At 41.5% G+C, this 24,301-nt stretch overlaps 1 protein-coding gene across 1 annotated transcript in view; it reads right to left on the bottom strand.

Annotated features, from left to right (window-relative positions):
* FER1L6 (fer-1 like family member 6) overlaps window positions 1-22,739 on the bottom strand; it is a gene marked incomplete at its 5' end in the record, with an annotated part of 67,744 nt that extends 45,005 nt beyond the window's left edge. The window contains 11 exons of the mRNA XM_082295652.1: window positions 1,781-2,130; window positions 3,158-3,350; window positions 4,947-5,133; window positions 6,214-6,370; window positions 7,878-7,956; window positions 12,576-12,638; window positions 13,324-13,455; window positions 13,552-13,606; window positions 14,230-14,356; window positions 15,035-15,117; window positions 22,705-22,739. Of these exons, the coding sequence (XP_082151778.1) occupies window positions 1,781-2,130; window positions 3,158-3,350; window positions 4,947-5,133; window positions 6,214-6,370; window positions 7,878-7,956; window positions 12,576-12,638; window positions 13,324-13,455; window positions 13,552-13,606; window positions 14,230-14,356; window positions 15,035-15,117; window positions 22,705-22,739 (1,461 nt within the window). The remainder of the gene's footprint in view (window positions 1-1,780; window positions 2,131-3,157; window positions 3,351-4,946; window positions 5,134-6,213; window positions 6,371-7,877; window positions 7,957-12,575; window positions 12,639-13,323; window positions 13,456-13,551; window positions 13,607-14,229; window positions 14,357-15,034; window positions 15,118-22,704) is intronic.
* Between the last annotated feature and the right edge of the window lie 1,562 nt (window positions 22,740-24,301).

Below are 24,301 nucleotides of genomic sequence, written 5' to 3'. Positions count from 1 at the left end.
TAATGTCTCCAGTTCCTGCTTTTCCTTTCAGAGTTGTAATACAATTACTGTCTACTGTAGCACGAAATATTGCTGAATGTCAAAACCAAAAGAATATCAAGCATCACTGTATCATGTTGTTGCCTTTTATTCCTTCTCTATTTGAAACTGAGACACAGCAGCTGGAAATAAATCCTTATTATTACTATTAATGTTTTTTGGTGTTACAGCAGGGTTTGTTTCCCTACCTGGGGTATTTAGCCAGGACCTAAGACCATAGTGTCTGAGCTACTCATAATGGATTTATTGCATATAAAGGAAAATTTATATGGAAATAAAGGTCTTTGAATGTCACCTCTATTATAGTCTTCAGAGAAGAACTGAGGGACAGAGGTAATTTACAACTGCACAGGTTCACACAACTGGCTTGCAATTGCCCATGCCAGTTCTCTGCTAACACACTTCTTGACCCACTGCAGCCAGCCCTCATGCCAGAAGTGCCAGGGCACACGCCAAGAAAAAGCACTTCTCAAGGCTAGGCCTCAAGACCAAAGAATAATTGCTCCTCTCCTATTTACTTGTAGAGATGGAGTTGAAAGACCAAGAATCAGAACTAATGAAGGACACATATCTTAAGAAGTGAGCTGGAACTCGCACTACAAAAGCCAAAGTTTTGATCAATGATATAGATTCACAGAATCATCAAGGTTCAAATTTGACTGAACCTGCTCATTGAACTATGTCACAAAACACCACATCTACTCATTTTTTGAACACTTCCAGCAATGGTGACTCCACCACTTCCCTGGGGAACCTGTTCCAATGCTTAACCACTCCTTCAGCGAAGACATTTTTCCTAATATCCAAACTGAACCTCCCCTGGCACAACTCATGGCCATTTCCCCTTGTCCTACTGCTAGCTGACTGGGAAAAGAGCCCAACCTCCACCTCACCACAACCTCCTTTCAGGCAGTTGTCATAGATACACCAAAATGAGAGGAAAATTGGTTATGAGAATATTTTTTTCCTATTTATTGGATTTAAAAAAAGAGCTTGCTTATGCAGTAATTGCTGTTGCTCCCAGACAGTGACGTGGTGGAGCAGAGAATCAAAGCTCAAACACTGGCCCTGCTCCCAAGCCCACACGCCCTGCCACAACTGTCCAACCTACTCAAAGCACCATAGTGCAGATCTTCCCATGATGTAATCCTATACAACAGATGGAATTAGGCAAACATCAATTAACACTTTGAAACTGAGAACATAATTTTCAGCTCTTCTTCTAAAGAGATTATCAACCTAATACTAACACCACATTGGCAATGTAATATTAAAGGAAGAGACTAAATCAGGCTAGACTGCATCTATCTCTGCATTTGCACAAAATCTATGTCAGTGATTCTCTATTGACTTCAATTGACAACCATGGGTTTTCTTGGATGAATGCAGGAAGTCAGGCTTTATAATTCCCAGCTGCCCACACTGGCTCTCTAGCAGATATTAAGTTAGATAAGTGTCTAGTAGGAACACGTGGATGCAGCTAGTGCAAAAGGAATAATAGGACAGGAGACTAAGTTTTATGAGCACCAAATCTTACTTGATAGTTTTTTGACTTACAGGTACACACTAAACGCTGCATTTGTGCTGTATTATTATGGGGAGGTCCCAAGAATGTGGAAGCATGGAGAAACTAGGGGGCACAAAAGGCAGTATTATATGGCCTGACCCCAAACACACACACCAGTGCCGTTCTTGGAGGTTTACCGACACGTGACAACCATTCTCTTGATATCATACTGACCTCTAAAGGTACATCAAAAGGCTCAACTTCCACTTCAGTTGAGTTCATCTTGTCTGAAGGAGAAGCTGACTTTCGGTCCTCTCCTGCTTTCTCAGTTTTGTCTTTTCCTTTGAGTGCTTTGAAGTCTTTATCTTTAGATGACAATTTGATATCCTTGATAATGCTTGAAAACTTCGACTCACGGGCTCCTCCTGAAAGTATCTCCACAGCAATCTCAAGGAAGAGACGTCCCCTGAAGGAGACCCCTTCTCCAAAACCTTCATTCAGCTCTTGGTGGTCATCAATGAGGCTGTGGTTCCTGGGTGAGCCATAGAGATTGATCCAGGCAGGCCCAAAGGTAGGCAAAAATCCTGGAGATAAAGTACCTTTTGTGGCTTTTCTGTTAGGTGTTAGCATGCTCTCCTCACTGTCTGCTCCAAGAAATCTTGCCTCTAATGCCCCAAAAGCCAAACCTGGACCCATTTCTGTGCAGTTGGGGATCACTTCACACAGAGCACTGCTTTGCAGGGTAATTCTTAGACACCAAAGAACCTCTGCCAATACCCAAGTGACTGTTGGTTTGGAGCTCTTTCTCAGAAGGTCATGGTACCACACGTGCTGGGCAGGAGGTCTATTGCATCTCTTGAAAAAAGAGCTTGCCGCTGCAGGCTAAGGGCTGGGACATGATGGGAGAGGATAGAAGCTTTCTCCTTTAGTTCAAATTGTTTCCAAGTCTGTGTCACTCAGTTTATATGAATTTTTCTTTTATTTTCTGATTAAGGACTCAGATACACATTTGAATTGGCAGGTTTAAGGAGTCACTGTGCCTTCGCTGAGCTGTGATAATTGACCATGTTCCACACATAGGTCACACAACATCAACAAGGCTATACATGCAGACTCAAACATCGGTGAAAAGACTCCAGATAGCGAGCCTCTCCTCACACAGAGGATAACACACTAGTTCACAGTGCCTCCCTGGGCTGTGATAGCACCCAGCTGAGCCTTACCTAAACACTTTGCTTCCAGTGGGTAGATCAAAAACACAAGCCCACTCTGCCATTGATTTTTAGTGATTTTCATTTTGTGGCTTCATTGCTCAACAGAAACTCACATGAACTATAAACTTACATCAGTCATCCCCTGTGGATTAGAGTAGACTATTGCCACAGCCACAAAGATGGTACCAAATTAGGCAGCAGCCCTTTAACAAGAACAATGTCAGACCCTCCATGCACTGAGCACAGTGTAATATAATGTGAAATTAAGCAACAGAAGGTGTATCAGAACCAACACTAACTCTGGATATTCCTAAAATAGGATTAGCCAGTGCCAAGATCCCATGCAAGTAGATTTTATCTTAGGGGCATATCCTGGAAGAGACATTTTCCACTTTACCTTTGTCACCATCTTGTTCATTTGATATTTTCTTCAGATCAATGAAATGGGTGGCTAAGGCCACATCATTCATACTGCCTTCATCCCAGACCTGGATTTTGACTCTTCGACAGAGTGGAGGGAACATTTCTTTGAAGATAATCTGTTCATGCCACATGGGATCTGCACAGTTCTTTTGCACTGTTGTCCGGCCCTGAAATGAAAGTCCAGCAAACTTAACTCCAGAGGGGTTGAACTCTGGAGAAGGCAAGGAGTACAGCAGAAATTGTGCTTAGCAACATCTCTCTGGCCATTTCTAAAGTACAAATATCCTATCTTGAAAGTACTTTGGCTTTTCTATTAGCTTGTTCATTTTGCCCTCCATATCTAATAAAAGACCACATTATGGCTAAAGATTTCTCACTGGAAAACAGCAGAGCCTGGAATAAAATCTAACTCTTCAGGATCGTTATCCACCAAAAGTATCTGTAAAACCAGACTTTGGCATTTCTGCTACAAACTGCACATCTTCAAATGTCTTTTGAAATATCTGGGTAGTGGTGATGCAGCGCAGTTTTTCTCATAAAAGACTAAATTCATTACAGGTGCCAGGCTGCATGTGCCAATGGGATTATTTTAAATGAGGCAATTTATCTAGCATAAAATATGATTATTGTGGTTCATGTTCTGGATATATGCCTATGTGCAGGAGGTGTAGGTCCTGGAGCTATTCCTCCAAACCTAAGGACATGGCAGGACTGTATCACAGTCTGTGCAGTCACTGGCCATGGCATGACTTCTGCTTTCACATTAGCGGGGGAGAACTGAGTCAGAAAACCCACCAACGCTGCCTATAAAACCATATTTTGCACACCAGTGTCCGAACTCACATCAGTGACCCATTACTATGTCTTTGTTAGCCCTCTATTGAACCTGCATGTGTTTGCCTGTTTTAACCCACAATAGTATAAGAAGTAGTACTTTGCAATTTGGATCCATGACAAAACACGCAATCAGCATCAAGAGCCTTGTTCTCATGTCTGAAATATTTGGAAAGGACTGTCTGGAGCTGTCCCTAAATTTTCCTTGCACACAGAAAGCATTGCTAGGTTAAAATAGTTTCCATTTTGATCCTTTGTTTATTTACACCAATAATCAAGACAGGCTCCCTGATACAGTGTCTCATGGGTGTACCCCAGGGGAACCAGGCCCTTGGACCTCCTCTACACTCCTCTTCCACCAGAGTCAGAAGCCCCTCTAAGCAGTAATCTGTCACACCATGTTTGATGCTGAAGTTGCTCTAGGAGCAATGAAGCCAGGCAACACTGTGCCACACTGCTAGAATGCTTACTCCACCCACAGGAAAGCTGAGAAGGTCCTGAATTTCAGAGTAATTCAGAAATCAATGCACAGCTCTGAAACTCTGATTGAACCATCCTCACTGATTTCAGCCCTGCTTCCTTATCTCACTCTAGGGAGACCAGAACATAGCACTTACCTAATACCGTGCTGGGTAAATCACTGTCTTGTAACTCAGTGTTTTAGTAACAGTGCTACAGAATTCTCTTTCCCCTCCTGCTGCCTGCCTCTAACCTACTGCTGTGAGGCTGATGCTAGATCTGCTGGCATTAAGTGCCTCCATGACTTTATTTCTGCATAATTTAAGAACTGAACAATTTGTGATGACCAAGATACATGTTTTACCTAATTTATGTAACTACAAGTTAAAGGACATCAGCATAATCACCTGCCTGTAGCACAGCTAATAGGAAAGAAAGCCTACTTTTGTGATCAAGAGGATCCCAATTACCATTTGACCTGCAAACATGACCACCACATAGGGATCCACAAGGTCCTTACTGTCGCCTATGAATGCTTTGGTGACATTGGCCATGATGCTAGAGTTCATCTTCGGAAGTCCTTCTGCTTTGTAAATTCTCACATAAAATCTGGCCCATGGTCTTTCAGATGGAAAGCCTTTGGGGATCAAGAGATTCCTGAAAGGAAAAGAGAAGCCATTTTCTTAAAATTGAAAACTTGGACAATGAAATGATATTTTTTCCAACAGCATTGTGACCTTGAGTTAGCACGCACCTGAGAAGACACAAAAAGGTGTATGAATTTGCTTTTTCATTTGAACCAAAAAATATATATTTTTACCACTAGAAAATGATATGGCATTACTCAGAAAACTTGTCTATGTGATATAGAATCAGGTTCAGTCAGATGAAGTTCTCAGGACCTTGTTCAGTAAATTCTGAATATCTTAAAGGACAGAGATTTCCCACTCTCTTTGGGCCGCTGTTACATTTGACCATCTCCATGGTAAAAAAAAATCTTTTCTGAAATTTCTTTGTTCTTGCCTGCCTCCAAAGCCCTCATCCTTCTACTGAAAACAGCCACTCATCTGAAAAGAGCCTGTCTCTGCTCTCTTCATGTATTATACCCCTTTGAGTGCTCTTCTTTAGGCTCAAAAAACCAACTCCCACTGCCCTTCCCCATAGACCCTGTGCTCCAGTCCTCCATCAGCTTCGTGACTTTCCACAGACTAGGTCCAGGATGTCAGCACTGACCAGAAACATTGCTTCAGTAAAATTTAAATTATGCTGGTAGCATATTTACCACCTTGAACTTCTGTATTTTACAAGGAGAATGATAATGCACTTGAGTTTATTTAAGGATATGGAGATATCCATACACACGCATCCGAGAGTGGAGAAGGAATAGGCTTTCCTCATATTTTTTCTTCTTGCTTCACTGCTTTAAGAAATCATTAGTTGGTTTCAGATCAATGAACCTTCTGTCAGGGGTAATTTGTAACTTAGCCAACAGGACTTGGTCAATTCTATCAGCTGCAGAGAAGTGACCCTAACATGCCCTTCAATTTAGATGAGAGGACTGTAAAAACTCTCTTTGAGCATGTGAGAACAGCCAAGTGTACAGTGTTATCCTGCTATTAACCCCACGTTAAAAAGGAAAGGACTGAAACGAGGACAGAGGACTATTGAGGCACCTAGTAAGGAAGAAAGCAGTTAAAAAAAAAACCAACAAACCCCCCCAAAAAATTATTGCAGTACTTTTCAATCTGTTCCTCAGTATCAGCTGTTTTCTGTGTAGCTTGTATTGCATCACCTTTCCCAGTCACACTGATGTCACACTTCAGGTACCCCTTGGCTCCTGTCCTAATGTCAGCAGGGTCTGTGAGAAGTGCCCACTTGTCACAAAACTGATGACCTGTAAGAAGGACAAGCTTAAACACTCAAATAGAGGACATAAAAAAATGCAAATATTTTCCTCTTCACTCCCAGAAAAGGTACATCCAACAACGTTTGTTCTGTTGGGGGGATTGTGCTGAAGTGTACTGATATACCAGACACTTCTAGAGAGTCCAAAATGTTGTGTGATCAAAAAGGCAAGCAAAGGATTGATCCAGAGCTTGTGAGAAACAAGCTCATTTTCATCAATGTTTACTTGAGATCAATGACTAAAGACCAGTGGAAGGCTGGGTGAGATTTCAGCACCTGAACTAAAGCTTTATGAGGAAAGGCCACCTCTTTGACGAGAACTGTCTGAAGATCTCAGAACTCTGTGGCAGCAAAACCCTTGCTGGGTGCTGTGGCCACTGTAACACTGGAAGTCAGCTGAGAAAGGAAGGAAGGAGTGTGGACAGCCGTCAGAGGAAGAAGAATTAGCCAGAAGCAGGTTAAGCTCCACCTTTCAAGGGGGAAAACATACAAGGCAATTCACCCACAACAGCCCTTTCTGTAGCCCTACTTCAAGAACCCTGAGAAAGACCCTAAGATTATATGTTAAGTCCTTGGATGTCACCTTGGGTGGGTAAAGGAGTGGGAAGGAGAGACCACAGTGTATCTGGGATATGAGCTCAAGATCAACCCTCAAACATCACCCTCCTGTTAGAGTGTGAGCAGGAGGTATGGGGCAGAATTCAGAGACTAACACAGCCTGAGCACGTATGTAGACTGCTCACTTCAGATAGGCCATTTCTCTCCACTGACTCTTACAGAAACTCTGCAGAGAAGGTAGCCTGAATGACTCTACACTCTTCCTGTAACTCTGACGTCTACGGCAAGTGGCCTAAATATGTTCTTTCCCAAAGACAAAGAAGAGACTGTGTCCTTGAGTAATTATGGAAGAGAAAAAGGTACATGTTTAGTGGATGGTTGTGAAAAAAAAACACCAAAAGAGAGGTAGGTGATCTTTTCTTAGCTTCTAATTTCAGAAAGCACTGAACACCTCTGAAGATGAAAGGTCAAGTGGACCCATGGTCACCTCTTTGTCATCTTCTCTCTTCTGTTATGATCTGTTCCTCCTCTTGTCTTGTGCTTTCCTCACCATTACTTGAACTCTCCATCCTGCTCTCCCTCCCTCTGCTCCTTCTACCCCAACACAGGTGGCAGAGCTTTGGATGCTCTGTAACAAATGAGTGCAGTTCAGTTTTGTAGAACACTCAGCTGCCCACTCTGACCACTTAAAGCAATGCCATCCTTGAAAAGTGCTACCCACCAAGGGGCAGGTTGCCAAGGTGTTTTCAGTATTGAACTTCTTTCCAACAGTTTTCCTGGTACTCTGCTCTCCAAATAGGAAAACAACCCTCCCAAAAGCTTTAAGTTGGTGTAAATCACAACCACCTCAGTGGAAAAGCAGCATATCTCCCTCTCCTCTCCTTCCCTGCCTCACAAACCACTTAAAGGACAAAAAGGGCAGAAAATGCACCACTCACCTGGTTGAAGGTACACCGTACCCAGATCCACTTTAAAGGAGCCTATCAGCACACTCCCAATCAGTTTATTGTGCATAACCTGTTAGAAAAAGGCTTATTAAAGAATGTCACTATCTCTCTTCCCAGTCAGCATAAGAAAGAGCATCCAAACAAAGATCACATTTGGTTCAGAGGCAATAAGCAGCAACATCCAGCACCACCCAAAACTGGGGGCACATAGCCACAGCAAATACAGCAAGTATTTGAAATATGTTATTTACCCAACATTGTGCCAATTTAGAAAACAATATAATTGCATCTGAGTGGAATCACACATGATCATCCCAGGTCCCTGGGTACAGAGAACAGGAATTAGATGGATGTTCCTTCAGAGCAGATGCAGTTATATTACTTACCCTGCCAGTTTTAAATAAATCATAATGAATATAAACACATGGGACATAATTGGTTTCACACTAGGCTGCAGAAAACGTATCACTTTCTGTGCAATAGCTGAATTGCCATAAAAACTGAGTACACTCAGAGGAGAAAGAATTTAAGTGTTTCTTGGCAATATTTTGATGTGCACATAAACCAAGAGACTCAATTCTAGTCTACCCCCCACAACATTAATGAAATCGGAGAAGTGATATAGATGTAAATTAGATGGCAAGCAGGCCCCAGCGAGTCTGTGTCCGTATTCTTCCTGCCAAGTAATTAATTTAATTTAATTCAAATTTAATTAATAATTTTCAATTGCCATGATTCCCAGACCTGTGTATTTCCGTGTCTGGTTTTCAAATACGTGCATGTGGTTCACTTTACAGACAAGGCAGAGGCTAGCAACATCTTCTAAGGGAAGATTTCCTCTAGAACTGTATTTCTCACAAAATGCGTCTCACCTGGTTTCAGAATAGCTTAAAAGGTTGAAACCCATTCCTTGGTTGTGGAAAAGCCTCTGAAAGAGGCTGAATTTTCTGGAACACCTTGGTCAAATTGCAAAGAGAAACTAAGCTCATTAAACTCCACGGAAGCTAAATCCAAATATTGAAAGTAAACAATCAAGCCTCCGACAGCATTTCAGGAATCTGGAATACATCACATCTTCTCTTTGGACCTACACATCATAAGTAAGGATACTTCTAGATAGGAAGACTTCTGCAATTTTGCACTGGATTTGTTATGTGAATTTATTTTCTACACTTTTCAAGAGCAGGAAACATACATTTCAAAGTAAAGATCACTGACACCTTCCTCAAGATTCACCAGAAAATTCAGGAAGTTTCTAATTGCAATATAATGTCACTCCCTGTTAAGGGCCTATGGCCACTGTGTCACTGTGACCTAAGAAACACACTCAGTTGCTCTTGGTAATTCCTCACTTCAATATGGAAGCAGTTTCCAGAGCTGAAAAATCAAGAGTGGACAAAGGAGCAGTTTTCTTTACTCTGCTATTAAAGCTTAAAATTGAAACAACCTTGATGTGGAAGAGGAGCCAGAGTGAAGTCAATGCTTCATGCACAAGTACTGCTTTTCCTCAATCCCTGATGCTGTCAGGTCCCATCATAGCACTGGACCCTCCCTCCTATGAGGTTGGACTAGGGCACACAAAGAGTTGGGAAGAAGCCTTGAAAACTGTTGGGTCTCTCCCTGAAGCCAGGCAATATTACAGCTTTGGAAGAAGTACATGGGAATGCTCAAACCAACAGATGCAACCAGGATAGATTAAACGGGGAAGAAGGCTGTAGCCTTTCTGTAGGAAAAAGCCCTAGGAGCTTCTTTAAGACTCAAAAACAAGATGAAGGTATGTGGTGAGTCCGAAGTGGTGCTGTCTCATTGCTCTTTGCTTATTTCCTCTCCATGACAGCATTTCCAGAGAGTGTCAAACGTTAAATGTGTAAAACTCACTTCTCTGTCCTTGAGGTTTGCTTTGTGAAATGTAAATGCTCCTGTTCCACTGAAATGATGCGGGTTTCCATTCCCTGCAGTACAAGTTGCTTTTAATGCTGAGGAAATAACTCATTGCTTCTATTAAACACTCTGCATCTTTCCTGATCCTTTTTATTCCAAGCGTGTTTTCTTCTAATGCAACAAAGCAAGTGAGTGTGAAGTTTATAGCAAACATCTCTTGTCTTCTCTGAGGGAGAACATCATGTCCACACCATATCTAATTAAAGATTAGTGTCTTTTCACTTGGCTGTAGATGACCAAAGGATTTTCTTCAGATTTTCTGAATGAGCACAAACACACATAGTGTCACACTGAGGAATATTTCAGTAAGGGAGATACAGGTTTAGCACAAAAGGGGCACCTTAGTTTTACTGTGGTATTACTACAAGTTTGCTGAAATGTATGGGAAGAGAATAATGAGGAAAACAATCTAGTAATTAGCAAGTGCTGGGACACAAAGTCTCATCTCTCTGTCAAATGCAGGGTTTGAATACATCTAGACTAACTGCTAAACTGATGGACAAGGGCACTAATCTATTTTGTTTTCCTTGAGCTTCCATATGCAGATAAGTTCATTTTTGCAGATTAAGCAAATTTGGTGCATTAATTATTGCTGATAATGGAGGCTGTCAATCTTTGTTTCTTCTTAAACAAGATTTGTGGTAAGCAAGTGCTGTGAAACTTTCCATCCCTCGGGGTTTCCTTCACTCCAAGTACACATATTTCCTCTCTTTGTTTCTGTTCCCCTGATAGATTGCATTCTCCAAAACTATGTTGCAAGGTAATGAATCTCTGTTTTCAGTAACATACATGAGCATTTCCCAAGGTTAGTTCATTGTTGTTACTGAGTTTTTTCCTAAAGTAATTTTTACCTAGAAGACCTTTAATTTCTTAGTGTTGCACCTTCATCAGCTATAAATAAAGTAAGTTTGCTGAGCCTGATGAAACTGTGCAGATAAACAGCAGGTAACGGTGACACATTTTCCCACACCCCCAATGCAGTCAGAAAGCTGGCGCTTTCCCCTCCACCACTGGATATATGGAATCTTTATCAAAAGAATGTGAAATTGGAAAGACTGGCCATACCTCCAAGAAAAATAATTTTACTTCCCCCAAAGCAGCAGCAGCACCACACAGGAGTTGGTGCCTTGGCATTGTGCTGATACACAAACCATGCCTGAAACACCTATGGGGCCACATGTTGTGATATGTCATAGCAGTGAGGTGATATCTACTCCCATGCCATTGTCAGCCTGTAGTAAATTCTGTGCTCACAGGAAAGATGAGATCAGATCTGCAGATACCTTATGTAGTTATGCACTTCATATACTTGAGCTCTGTGTGTGATACAGTGGATTTGAATGGAACTTTAGGATTCTGACTTTCAGTTTACTCCCAGCATTGAAAACCTAGTTGTCCAGCTGCCCATGTGTAAATGAATACATTTTATTCTGTAGCTGAGAAAGGTCACTCTATTAGCAGCTCAGAAAAGGAAGTAGAGAGCAATGTGTCCTATAGCTCCTGAGCACTACTTGTTTATTTCAAGCTCAACCAGCACAGATCTTTTCCTGGTGTATATTACTGAAATAGACAAAGCTCTTCAGAGAAAAAGAACTTTTCCTGGAGCAACAACACACTGTATATTTGCCAGAGAAGTCTCTGACAAAATGGATGGACTTTTAGCAAAAAAAAAGAGTTCACGAAGAACACAGCTTGTGATATTTCTAAATAATACAAATACAGCACTGTCCAGAGTCTCGTGAGATCTTTAATTCCCTAGCAGCTTTGCTAAGTGTGGTGATGAGTTCCGGACAAGATAATTAACATAGCTCCATAGACTTCCAAACTGCACATCATTATCTAATGCTCCAAGTCCAAGAGCATGCATGTCTTCCATCAGGACTGTTCTGAGATGTCACAGAATCATAGAGTCACTTAGGTTGGAAAAGAACTTTAAGATGGAGCCCAACCATTAAGGCAGCAATGCAAAATCCATCACTAAACCAACTGCAACATCCACATGCCTTTTAAATCCCTGGAGGGACGGTGATTCCACCACTTCGCTGGGCAGTCTGTTCCCAATGCTTGTCTACCTGTTCAGTGAAGAAATTTTTCCTAATATCCAAGCTAAATTTCTCCTGGTGCAACTTGAGGCCATTTCCTCTTGTCCTGTCTCATTGCTTAGGAGAAGAGACCAACCCACACCTGCCTCTAACCTTGTTTCAGGTATTTGGAGAGAGCAATAAGGTCCCCTGAAAGTTTTGCTGGAACTTTAGTTGCAGCGAGCAGTGGAAGCAGCACTGAACTCTTGGAGACAGCTCCCAGAGCCCCTGCTGAGGAGAAGGCATCTGCATTAATTTAGTTTAGTTAGAAACAGTTATATCTGAGGAACTGATACAAACCAGAAGTTTCAACTCAGTCATTTGGATGAAGTGGCAGCTTGAAAATTAGATGGATGAAGACAATGAGGAGAAGAGGGACCTAAGCTGAATTTTGTCATTCTACCTTGCAGTTTGCCACGCCAGCAACGAGTGTCCCTGAAAATGCAGACTAAATCTTCCTTTTGGGTTATGCTCCTTCAAATCTCTGCTGTCTCTCCTCCTTATCCTCTCTTCTATCCTTTCTCTGTCCCATACTTCATGCTGACTTTCTAGCACTCTTAGCACCTAAAATTATTTCTTTTTAACTACATTAAGAATCATTTTGAGTTGAAGTCAGACAAACAACAACAACCTTTACTTACTGTGCTAAGCTTTCCTAGATACTTACAGAGATGTTGATTATTTTGTCAAACAGCAACACCTGTGGTCCAACAAAATCAAACACAAAGTACTGTGGGAAAAGAGGACAGCAGATCAGAATCATCCTTGTGCAGGTAGCCAGGGCTGTCAGCTGCATGATTCAGCATTCTGTGTTACTGCACAGAGCCTCAGTGAGATGCTGGGGGTGCTGGGGGGCAGTGGTGGACAAAGAAAAACTCTTTCCTTTCCCCTGACATGTTTCTGCCATGGCCCAGACTTGTTTTCTACTCTACTCCTTGCATGGCTGCACAATACTTGCTTCACAAATGCCCACGAGCCTCAGTGTGAATCAGAAGTCATTGTCAAAAGGGACAGGATGCACAAGGAAATGTAAAGGACCTAGTGGCTTTGGGGGTTGTTTTGGCCTTGTTTGTCACCAATTGGAACAAACATATGTCAAGAAAAGGCTAAAACCATGAAATAGTAGAAAAGGGAGTGGAGGTGGTGGGGGTGCAGTGCAGACAGAGCTCCCAACAGGATGATTTGAAAAACTGTAGCAGCAGTGGTGGAGAGGGTGGGGAACAGGTGGGACAAAAGAAAAAGAGCAAATGGATCTAAACCCAAGGGAGCTATTGCTGGTGCTTTGTCCCTGGAGAGACCTCCCTGCTCAGATGTGGAAGTGCTGCAAATTTAATTCATCCCCTTATGAGCTACCAAATGGCTGAGTTGACCCAGAGTCACTGAAGAAAGTGTCTTCTTTAAGAGAAAGCACCTACCTCATTGTAGAAAGGGGCATTTGTGCCTTCCTTCACTGTAGTTTGCTTCTTCTCATCACCTATCTCGATGATCACCACAGGATCGATGTTCTCACCCACCAGCTGCCTGGCCTCGATGATGGTGATGGCAATCTGTGGGGCACAAGGACACCAAGAACACTCCTGGGCTCAGGTGCAGCCCGCCTGGGGAATTCACAGGCACATTAAGGGCTGTCATCCCCTGCTCACCTGGTAGTTCTGGGATTTCATCTCCTCTTCATGAATTCTGGTCACCAGCTTTGCCCTGTTTAAATGACAAAAGAAGTCATTAGACATCTCTAGGCAAGGGCTGGTACTTGGACACACACTGGAAAGACTTCTCAACAGTAAACCAGTATTATTTATGGCAGACAGCTTTGTTGTGAACTGTTAGGCTTGATTTCATCAGCAAAGACCATCTCTGTCTTTCTCATATACTTTTTGATAGGGAAATGTTTTGCATCCACGCAAACCAGTGCGGCTACCTATCATGTAATGATAGGCAATGATTTCACTACTTGATCCCATCAAATATTCCCATTCCTCCCTGGACTGCATTCCTCCCCTGTCTGAAAAACACAACTACACAAGCTCTTCGCTATAGAGATTGCTGTTCCCTTTGGCTCATTTTCTTTAGCAGAGTTCCTTAGCACAGTTGAGGCACTCTCAGGATCCATTTCAATCTCTTCCTGCACTGGATAGCATCTGGTGATACCACTGAGCTGACAAGTGCATTCCACTCTGTCATGTGGGAGAGCAGGAGTGGAGAGATCACTGCTGTCAGCAAATGGATTTTCTGACAGACATTTTGTTCTAAGATAATGCCCTTCCTGGGCAGGGTGGAAAAGACGTTTAGGGGGGTGTTAGGTAAGATACATGAAGGAACACCTTTTCCTGTTTGGGCTTAAGGATCCAAAAGCACTGGACAAGGCATCGTTGTTCATTAGGTCTTCCTCTACTTCTTCTTGTTTTCCAAGAGTGTTGTGGAGAAAATTTGCACCTCTATCATGATCACCTGATAAAGAAAACAAAGAAGTAAACCCCACATCTGATTTCTAGTAACAAAAATCTCACTTGGAGCAGAGCAGTGAATTTATCATCATGAACTGAGCATTTTATTTATCTGGGTGTCCCAGTTAGAGATACTCTCATGGTCTGTATCGAGCAGCATTAATTATGGCAGCAGCTCCCCTCCTATGTGGCTGTAGCCACTCTCCACACCCCATGTGCACCCATGACAGGCACATGCACGCTCCTGAGTAAAGCTGCCAGCTTTATTGAGCCAGCCCATCCAGCCATCAGAGCCTATGAAGGTTGTGTACTTAAGGTTTCTGAAAGAAGCAGAACTTCCGGAGGAATTGCACACTTGTAATAGATTATCTACCTAAAAAGTAGAAAAAAAAGCCCTCAAAAATGTGCCATCTCCCTATGGTAAGAGGCAGGCTGACATTTTTAGTTTACTCTACCAAATAGAGCAGTATGAACTCACAGAATCTGAACGTGGACTTAATGAAACAGCTAATGCAAACAGAATTAGCTCTCTGTTTATTTGGGAATGATAAGGAATTTACTGCCTGTTTTATCAATGCCAAGCCTTAAGACACAATTCAAATGAGTTCACATGAAATCAGACCTAATATAACCCCCCACCACCTGCTCTTCCCTGTTGCAATATTGATTTATGAGGCCTTACCCAATGCATCTTTGTTTGCAATAGTCAGCCCTTTCTCGCCTTTTTTCTTCTTCTTCAGCTTCATGCCAGCAAACAGCCTCTTTCTGAAAAATTAAAGAAAATTGATCAGTGCCGTATCTCCAAACGTTTTTCTGTACTGGAGTCTAATTTAACTCAAGGAGTTGTTAAGAGGGAGTTTTGATTCCCAAGCAAGATCGTTATATTCTGAATTTCCTTTTATCAACAGCAAACGAGAGAAAGCTCTGACTTTTTGCTTCATCTGATTTAGTTTCTTTTTAAAGTTTGGCCATGTACAGGCAAATATAATGTGACAAGAGCCAAAACTTCTGTTCAAACCAAGACAGCAAGATGCAAAGAAAGGAAATCAAAGATAAATTTCCAATCTACCAACTTCCCACACATGTAGTTCATTCCTTATGCCTGTGACAAAACCAGAGATAAAAGGCAGATTACAGGATCCAGATCAAAAGCAGTTTTCCACTGAATTAAGACAAAGCCATTTGTGTAAATTCCTTGGTGATGACACCCAAGGTATCAGTGGCACATACACCACATAATTTAGGTAGTTCTCACTCCCCTTCAGCAGCAAAGCAATGAACAAGTCTGGACAAGGGTTTCTCCTCAAGCTATATTAGAGAGATGCTTCTGCCTAACATCAGTTCTTCCAAGAAAATAAATATGCCATGTTTCAGAGGGAGAAACAATCTGTGCTGCTTGCAAATTTTGTGCTATTAACTCTACCGACAAACAAACCAGGTAGTGAGAGTCAAGCACAGAGGATTTAGTATAATAGCAGCATTTTTCAGGTTCTTTGTTGGTCACAAGCATGCAGTGACAAACATTCAGCACATTTCTTTTCCCCCCCTGTCATTAGAGGATTTGTTTGCCTAAATTACTGTAGGTATAAAAATTTACCTGGAGAAGCATACAGCCCAACTAGCCAAAACAAGCAGGCACCTAAAAGCTGAGTAAACCTGATAGCAACCAGTGCTCAAACATCTGAAATCATTGGCAAACTAGAGCTGTGGAGGAAAAGATACTGCAAACTGGATGGGAAGTTGGTAATGTTTAAAGGTTGTATTCAGAGCAAGCAGATTAAGTTTATTGGCCAGCCCAAGTGGAATGTCAGCAATGTAGGGTACAATAGCAGAAAATGGACAACTTCTGTGTGTCAAAGAATGCTAAAATCTGATCAGTATGAGTGCAAATGTAGTACCCAGACATAAACATGCTTCAAGCAAAGCAAGAGTCAGACTGTGACTGGAGGAGATAGTCATTAATAAAGCCTGATGTTTTAACTGGGCTGTCTTCCATTATTCTTATGCTTACATAACCCTTGAAACTGCTTAAAGACAGAACTGCAGAAGGAGACACAGGGTGACAGAAAGAGAACTAGCCAAGCTTTGGATAACTACGTGGTGTCAAGTGCAAAATCCACCTTTGAAGTAAAACAGATTTCAGTTTCAGGTTTTTAGTCTGCCAGGGGTTTGGGCACAAAAAGGCATCAGGCTGCACCTGAGCTCTCCTGCACCCCTGACCCCAGAGGTTACCTTAACCAAGGCAAACATGCAGAGAAGTACTCCTTGACAGTGCCAGAGAGGCAGCAAGCACAGGTCACTTGCAAGGCTCAGCTACAGGAAAGAAGAGTGTGGGTTTGTTTACCAAGAGAGCAGGGCTGCGTTCTCTGTATATGGGATTTGCCAGAGACATTCTTCTCTGTAAGGGTCTGTACTAAGTAAATGAAGTCTTCAGGGAACTTAATGAATCAATCCTTCACAACAGGCTCCATCACTTTGATATGTAAACTGCTTGTCAGCCAGTGTCAGTGTGCACACTCTAATAGTGTGCACATGGGTAACATCCACACTGCTTAATAAAACCAGTTAGGCTTCTTTAAAATGTTCTGTGGCGACTCTTCTTGTGGTAGACTGTTTGTTCCCATGGAAGGAATTTAAAAAAGTAACCTTTCTCCAAATTTCCACGAAATGTTTTTCACTGAAGCTTTAACATAAATTCAATCAACTGCTGAAAACCTGAAAATTATTCCATCCCCTCTTCCCCAAGATGGCACAAATTTTAACAAGAGAAAGTTTCAGCCTTCTATGCAGTTATACCAGATTTGATAATGACCCTAGAGTTATCCATACCCATCTATATCCCCAAGCCAGGCATAAAACTGTGTTCCACCTCTAGGTAAACCCCAAAGATATCATGAGGAAATGTCTCCTGTGTTCTCCCAGGACCTCCTGGCTCTCAGCAAGGCACAAACACGGGAAATCAGGAGACACTTGTGGTGCAGAAAAACTCATTCACCTGTCATGGACCTGTGGGGAGGTTGGAGGTTGTCAGTGTTGTGGTATTACTTACAAACATCAGTGAAGATTTAACCCCCATATGCTACATGATGCACAAATAGAGGTTTTGCTCCTTCTTGGATCCTACAAGTTAATTTGAGATACAATAAAGCAATTTTGTGTCCAAAGAGAAGGCAGATAAAAGAATTCTTACAGGCTACCAAGAGGTTTCCTGTTTTAAGTGCTTTGATTAGAAGCAATTAAAAATCAGCCATCTCAGCTAATCAAGAACATTTCTTAGTTCAAAGAGGACTGAGAGTCCCAGTTGCTTTCACATGGGGATTATTAAAAAATCTGAAGTTAGGAGAACTTTTTCTTTTCTGCATACGCACAGTACAATGCAGACCTTAGTTTATGACTGTGATTCATTGAGGTTTCTCTGATATAAATAGTAAATAAGAGTGGAACATCAACATACCCCAGCATTTGGCTATACTCAGACCATGGTGAATTTGCACCAGAACTCTGTAAATACAAGGGTTCATTTCCTGTTATCAGTGCCACAGGGCCACTGGGCCTCTGAATTAATTTTCATACTTCAAAAGAAAGACTCTGAAATTTCGTTCCCCTCTTGTCAAGGTTCCTCCCTGGCAGCTTCCAGCTTTCAAAAAATTGCTTTCATGCCTTTCTTTTCATTTAAGCTGTTCCATCATCACAGAGGCTTCGTGATCCCTTCCTGCACAGCATAATGTTCTCTCAGATATCCAATAATTGCAATTTGCAGTCTAATTTAGAGGAAAGTTGGCAAAAAACATTGACTTCAGAGCTGTCAGCATAAGAGTTCAAGTGACCTTATTAATACTGAACCACAGAGTTCCTCCACATTGTTTATTACTATTATATATATAGTATTTTCTGCCAGCAAAATCTTTTCAGAAGTCTGTGTGCTTGGAGAGTTGATGTAAGAGGAGATTGGCTTCTTGCTGTGGGAATGGTTACACATCATCCAGAGACAAACAGGAACTCCTAGGCTGCAGGTTACCTACCCCACTCTAGGCACTCACTGTAGGATGGCAGAGAACACTTCTTCTTACTTGCTCACAAAGTCAGAAGAGTAAACTGAGCCATCTAAACACAGGCATGTGCAGCTCGAGGAGGAACCTTCTGTCCTCTTCTACAGAGTTCCCTCTCCCTGCAGTTTTCCAGCACTTGTTCAAGCAAAACCCAGACTTGGGCTTAGCATGCATTAGACCAAGATACTTGTCAAGGTCCATTTTTGAGATGCCCTTCCCTTGCGCTGGTGTGTGAGCTGCACTTCTGGTGGGCACAGAGGAATGAAACCAGGGAGTGAGATTTGGAAACACAGAGGACAGAAGCAGATACAAAGCCTGTTTCATCCAGTGTGTCTCCTGAGACCATCCAGTTCTGACATGGACAAGGCTGAGTGAGCTGCCAACGTGCTCCTGGCAGCAGAAAATCCTTATTGGAGCAGCTGCCCTGCTTTTTCTCCCAAGTCCCTTACTCCCTGGAAACAGCAATCTCAGTAAATCTTTTGGAATCAAAAATGATTTAGTTCAGGGATGATCAAAGGTTTGTGCAGCTCAGCTCTGAGCCAGCTCCAGTGCCTCAGGATTGTAAGCCATGGGTATGGTGACTGCCTTGGCTAAGGAAGTATTAGAAACTGAAGAAAGAGGAAAAACAGCCTTCCTACACAGGAATGTAAATTTTGTTAGGTGGGTTTGTATCTTTGGATTTTGTTATTTGCATTTTGTAAGATGCCTTGGTGGGGTTTTTATTCAGCTCCTTAAAATTCCACTTCTTTCAACATAAGTTAATTTACAAAAGAGTTTTTCAGTAGATTAAACAGTACTGCACTAGGTGAATAATTATCTAGACATGATTAGTTCTAATTTCCATGAAATAAACACAAGCAACAAGAACCTAATTCTCTAGGTTATAAAGATGTTTCTTCTTTTCAAATGGAAAAAAAAATTTGACACATAAGAATGAGTCTTGGCTCATTTTATCACTTCCACAATATGTACTAGTCAAAGAAATTGAAAGGAAAAGTAAATTATCTCATAACTTAAACCCCTTTTTCCAAAGAATAAAATATAATTAAAATACAAAGATGGGGCTTCAAAATGAAAAGTCTTACCAATCTAAAAGAGTCACATAAGCACAGGTGGTTAATTCAGAGCCATTTTTTATAAAGATAGTATGTCATTTGTGATAATAAATGAAGTCCCAGAGAAGAAATTTATTGCACTACATTTAATTATCAAAGAGGGCTGAATAAAATAAATTCTACGATCTTGGGCACATGGAAAGCAAGAAAATCTTAATAAGTGCTTACTGAGGTACTCATTTCACACCTTCCTTTCTTAGGATTATAGAAATTCAGGGAAAGACTTTGCCTGTTTATTCATTTAATTTACTCTGTTTCCTAGTGAAGGGTTGCTTCATTCAGTATACTGCCAGATCCTTCATCCTGCTTCTGTAAAGAACCTCCCTTTATCCCCATATGCATTATTTCTGCTGTGGTTCTTTCAAAGCTTGGAGCTCTTACGAGCTGCCTTAACCTGTTTACATTTTTCCTGATTTGTCCCAGTTCTGCTGTTTTGACAGGTCCAAGGATTTGCAATAGGGAAGCTTCAGCTCTTCAAGAAGGTGAATACAGAATCCTGTATGACAAGCTGCAATTTAAAAAATAGCTGTGGCACACACACAGGATTATGAATCTTGGGGTTTTTCATATCTGTGTAACATTGGGACTTTACCTGTCTTGTCTCCACTATTAATATCTCATCAATTAGCAAACAAAATTGCAAGCTGACAATACAGTGGTCAGGATTAGTTACACACTGGCTCTGTGCACTCAAGAACAGGCTCTAAAACAGCTACTCAGGAGAAATTCTGCTGTCTTCGAGGATAATTCTGTGTAAAACTTCAGTTTCTTACACTGCAGCAGTCAAAACCTGAAATCAGCCATTAGAAAGCATAAGAAATGAGATAAAAATATGTCAGGGAACATCTTATGCCACTAAATTACTGCATTTTGGCTACAACCTGCTGCTTTGTCTTCCCCTCTCAAAAGGAGCCCAAAACTGAGCAAAGCAAAGAAAACACTGTGAAGTGTGATCAAAAGAAGGTCCTGGCAGAGTCTATTCAGCCTGGGAAAGAGATGATAGCCTGTTTTTCAGGAGGTGTGGTGAGGTAAAAACAATGAAGCATGTCTGAGAAGTGTTGAACTGGCCACCAAACACTAGAAGATGGTCCTGGAGTCATCCCTGGTGGTCTCTGAAGTCAGCAGCTCAGTGTGCAGCATCCTTTAAGAACACCACACCTTGCTGGATGTTGTCAGGATGGGTGTTAGAAAGAAAGGAGCCAGTGTCATTTTGCCTCTAAAGCACTGGTGAACCTACACAAGATCATTACTCAGGATCACAGAATAAATCAGGTTAACATCTCACATTCTGTGTGCAGCTTTAGTCTCCACATCTCAAATAAGGCAACAGGGTTAGAGAAGGCACAGAAAAAGGGTGGGAAAAGTTAGTTTAAGACAGACTGAAACAGTTGTAACTGTTCCTTTGGAGAGGAGATGACTGAGTGGGAATAGGATGAAATTTTATAAATTCAAACTGACAAATAGCATGAAAGCAGAACTGCTTGTTACTCAGCATAATTCACAGCACTAGAATAAGGATGCACTTGATGAAACAAGACTGAAAATACTAAAAGGACCTGACAGGGATGTATCCATTAACTCTTGTGATAAAAATGTTCTGGATGCTAAGTAGAATGGACCACAGAAAGTGCCCAGGCTCATGTGTTCTTCCTGAATATCCCATCCTTTTGCCACTGCTGGAGAAAAGCACAGTACCAGATGAATACAGGATCTGTATTCACAGGGTATTTCTCCTGTTCTAGTCATTGCCTGATCATAAATACCAAATCTGTGCATGGCTGGGTCACCTGGCAGTCATGCTGGATTTGAATCAGGTATGGGTTCATGATCATGTTTCTGTCTGAATGATCAAAGCACACAGCACAAGTTTTTGCCAAAATTATACTTAAACCAGCATAAAGCCTGATAGTGAAAAACACTAAAAGTGGAACACACTTGAACAGGAAGCTGAATTCATCCCCAGCTAGCACGACCTCATGTGACCACTATGTTTTTGAGAGGTACCTGGATTTACTGTATTGTTTAACCACACCTGAAGTGGTCTTTGGAAGTGAGCTATAAAATAATGAGTGACATGGAAAGATGGAGAGAAAGGGAGTATCTCAGTTTCACTCCCCAGACCACAAAACCACAGCGCTCAATGACATTATCAGGCAACAAGTTGAAAACAAATGAGGGTGTGAACAAATGAGGTGTTCTTCAGTGAGACACATAAATCATAAGATGCATTGCAAGGAAGGTCGTTGAGTTAGAGAATTCAAAGATATTTTGGACATATTAATGGAGTTTGTGGACAGACAGTCTGATATCCATTAGGCTCATAAATTTAAGTGCATGGAATTGCTGAGGGCCTTGCTCATACCTATTTCACAAACTGCATTTCCAATTATCCACCTTTGGCCCCTCTTGGGAAGCATAAACTGGTTTGACACAGTTGCTTCCGTGTTTTTCAGCATTTTAATTTAAAAAAATTGTTTCTCTAGATGCAGAAGAAGAAATATCAGGCATACTGATACAAACTCTGAAAAAGCTGTAATTTGAACTTTTGCATTGTGCACAGCTCTGCCTCAAACGATCCAAAACTCCAAACTCCAAGAAGGTTTCAGAAACAGCAGCACCACAGCACAGAATCTCTGCAAACACTGGCCATTTACCCTGGTACACACAGCCTGTCCCTTCTGAAGAAAACCAATGATTTTTTATTGACAAATTTAGCATCCTTATGCATCATGAGTCATGACAGCAAGGAAGCCACATCCTGAACAGATGCAAATTAGTGGTCATATTCAACAACTTTTCTCATGTCAATGCACAAGAGCTGGGTAACAGATCTACTAAACACTAACATATGCCTACAAAACAAAGAATGCAGTTGTTACATGCAGGGAGGTAATTTCTTTTGTTCCTGTGCCTCTTAGAGCTCTTTCCTCCCTGTACAGGGATCCTGAGCTATCATCTGCTGAACTCTGAAGGACTTTCCATGGCTTTGTGCAGTTAGAAATTATTAAACAGCACAAGACATTATAGACTAGATCTGTATCAGAAATAATAATCACACCTCTAGGAACAGTTAAAACAAGCATTAAATGACTTGCTGATTTTCTTTTCCTTCAAGAAAAAAATCTTTATATATAGTTAGCTGAATTTATTCAAACCTTGGAGGAATTTCCTGAGGGTATGAGACATACCTGTGGGCCTGAGGTGCTGCTGTTGAGGGCTCCATCCTGCTGTTTATCTTTCAGTCTCTACCTTTTACATTGTGAACAGGGTCTACAAACTTACAGAACCATTTACATTGGAAAAGACCTCTAAGATCATCAAGTCCAACCATTAACCTGAGACTGCCAAGTTCACCACTAAACCTGAGTGCCACCTCTACACGTCTTTTAAATACTTCCAGAGACGGTGACTCAGCCACTTTCCTGGGCAAGCCTGTTTCATTGGTTGATAACCCTTTCAGTGAAGAAAGTTTTTGCAATATCCAATCTAAAACCTCCGCTGGCCACATTGAGGCTGTCCCCTCTTGTTCTATTTGTATTTAAGTTTGTTTCTTGCTGGTAGCAAATGTGGTGCCTGGTTAATCAATCTGGTAAACACTGAACAAGAACAAAGATTTATTTTAGTGCAAACATTAACTCCTCTTGCTCTGCAGAGATCTGCAGGAGCCAGTCAGTTGTGGAAGGCCTGCACTGCTCTTGAACAACAGCTCCAAGCTAAAAGGCCACCAGGATTTTCACACCCACCAAGACACCTTGAAGAAGTTTAGATTCCAGACAGCCTTAGCAACCACTCTCTGGAAAAATAGGCCTATCTGAAGTATTCTTGTATTTGCACTCACTTCTTTTTTAATAAGAACATTTCTTTTTCTCTATTTTCTTTTTCCACCCATAGCTTGCCCAACTTCTCTCTATTGCAGCCCAGTGTACAAGGCTCTGGATTGTGGTTCCCCCTTCTACTCCTCCCACCTCCCCAGTTCAAAGGCTTAATATCTGTTATTTTTAGTTAATAAACCAATATATCAGTCACAACTCTTGCCTCCAGTCTTATAGGTACAGCTACTTCCTTGACATTTCCTCTTGGACATACTCCAGTCCTCACTGAGAACAAATTACAGAGGGACAAGACCACTTTTGTTCTGCACTTCCCAAAGGCCATTTTTACATTGTTCTTAACCTTGTCTGATGGGAGATAGCCTTTAAAGAGGACAGTATATTACCGTGAGTTGGAACATCTCATTAAGGAATCTCATCTCATTTGGAATTAAATATTTGAACCCCAGCAGAAGGATTAATTATTCCCAAAATACATAATTAAGTTCCCTGCCGTGATGAAGTACCCATAGCATGTAAGGTATCAGTAACTTTGCAGGAGTGAAAAATACAGAGAAATTAGATTACAACAGGCAGCTAAACCCAAGTGATCAACCATGGTCAAAATTCTTTCAGCAGAATTTAGGGAGATGGCTGCCTCTGCACATTTATTTGCTCTTCTTCTGTTCAAGAAGATTCCAGCCTAACTGTCCAGAAGCTGCCCTGCCTTTCACCAGCATCCACCACATTCTTGTTTGACTTGAGTGATTGAGCACAGTTCTGCTCAGAGGAGAAATGGTAATTAAATCAGATATCTCATATGCTCCTGTATCTTTAAAAAGCATATGCAAAATTCCTTTTTCTCCACTAGAGTAGAAAATTAACGCTTTTTTTTTTTTCATTAATCCTTCTGAATTTGAAATTAGCCCCAAGTTCTTGTGCTGGCTTTAACTGGGGATACTCATTTTAAATTTCT

The sequence above is a fragment of the Coloeus monedula genome, assembly GCF_965178545.1.
Source record: "Coloeus monedula genome assembly, chromosome: 1".
NCBI lineage: Eukaryota > Metazoa > Chordata > Aves > Passeriformes > Corvidae > Coloeus > Coloeus monedula.
Note: the sequence above shows the minus strand (reverse complement) of the source record. Positions and strands in the feature narration are given on the sequence as shown.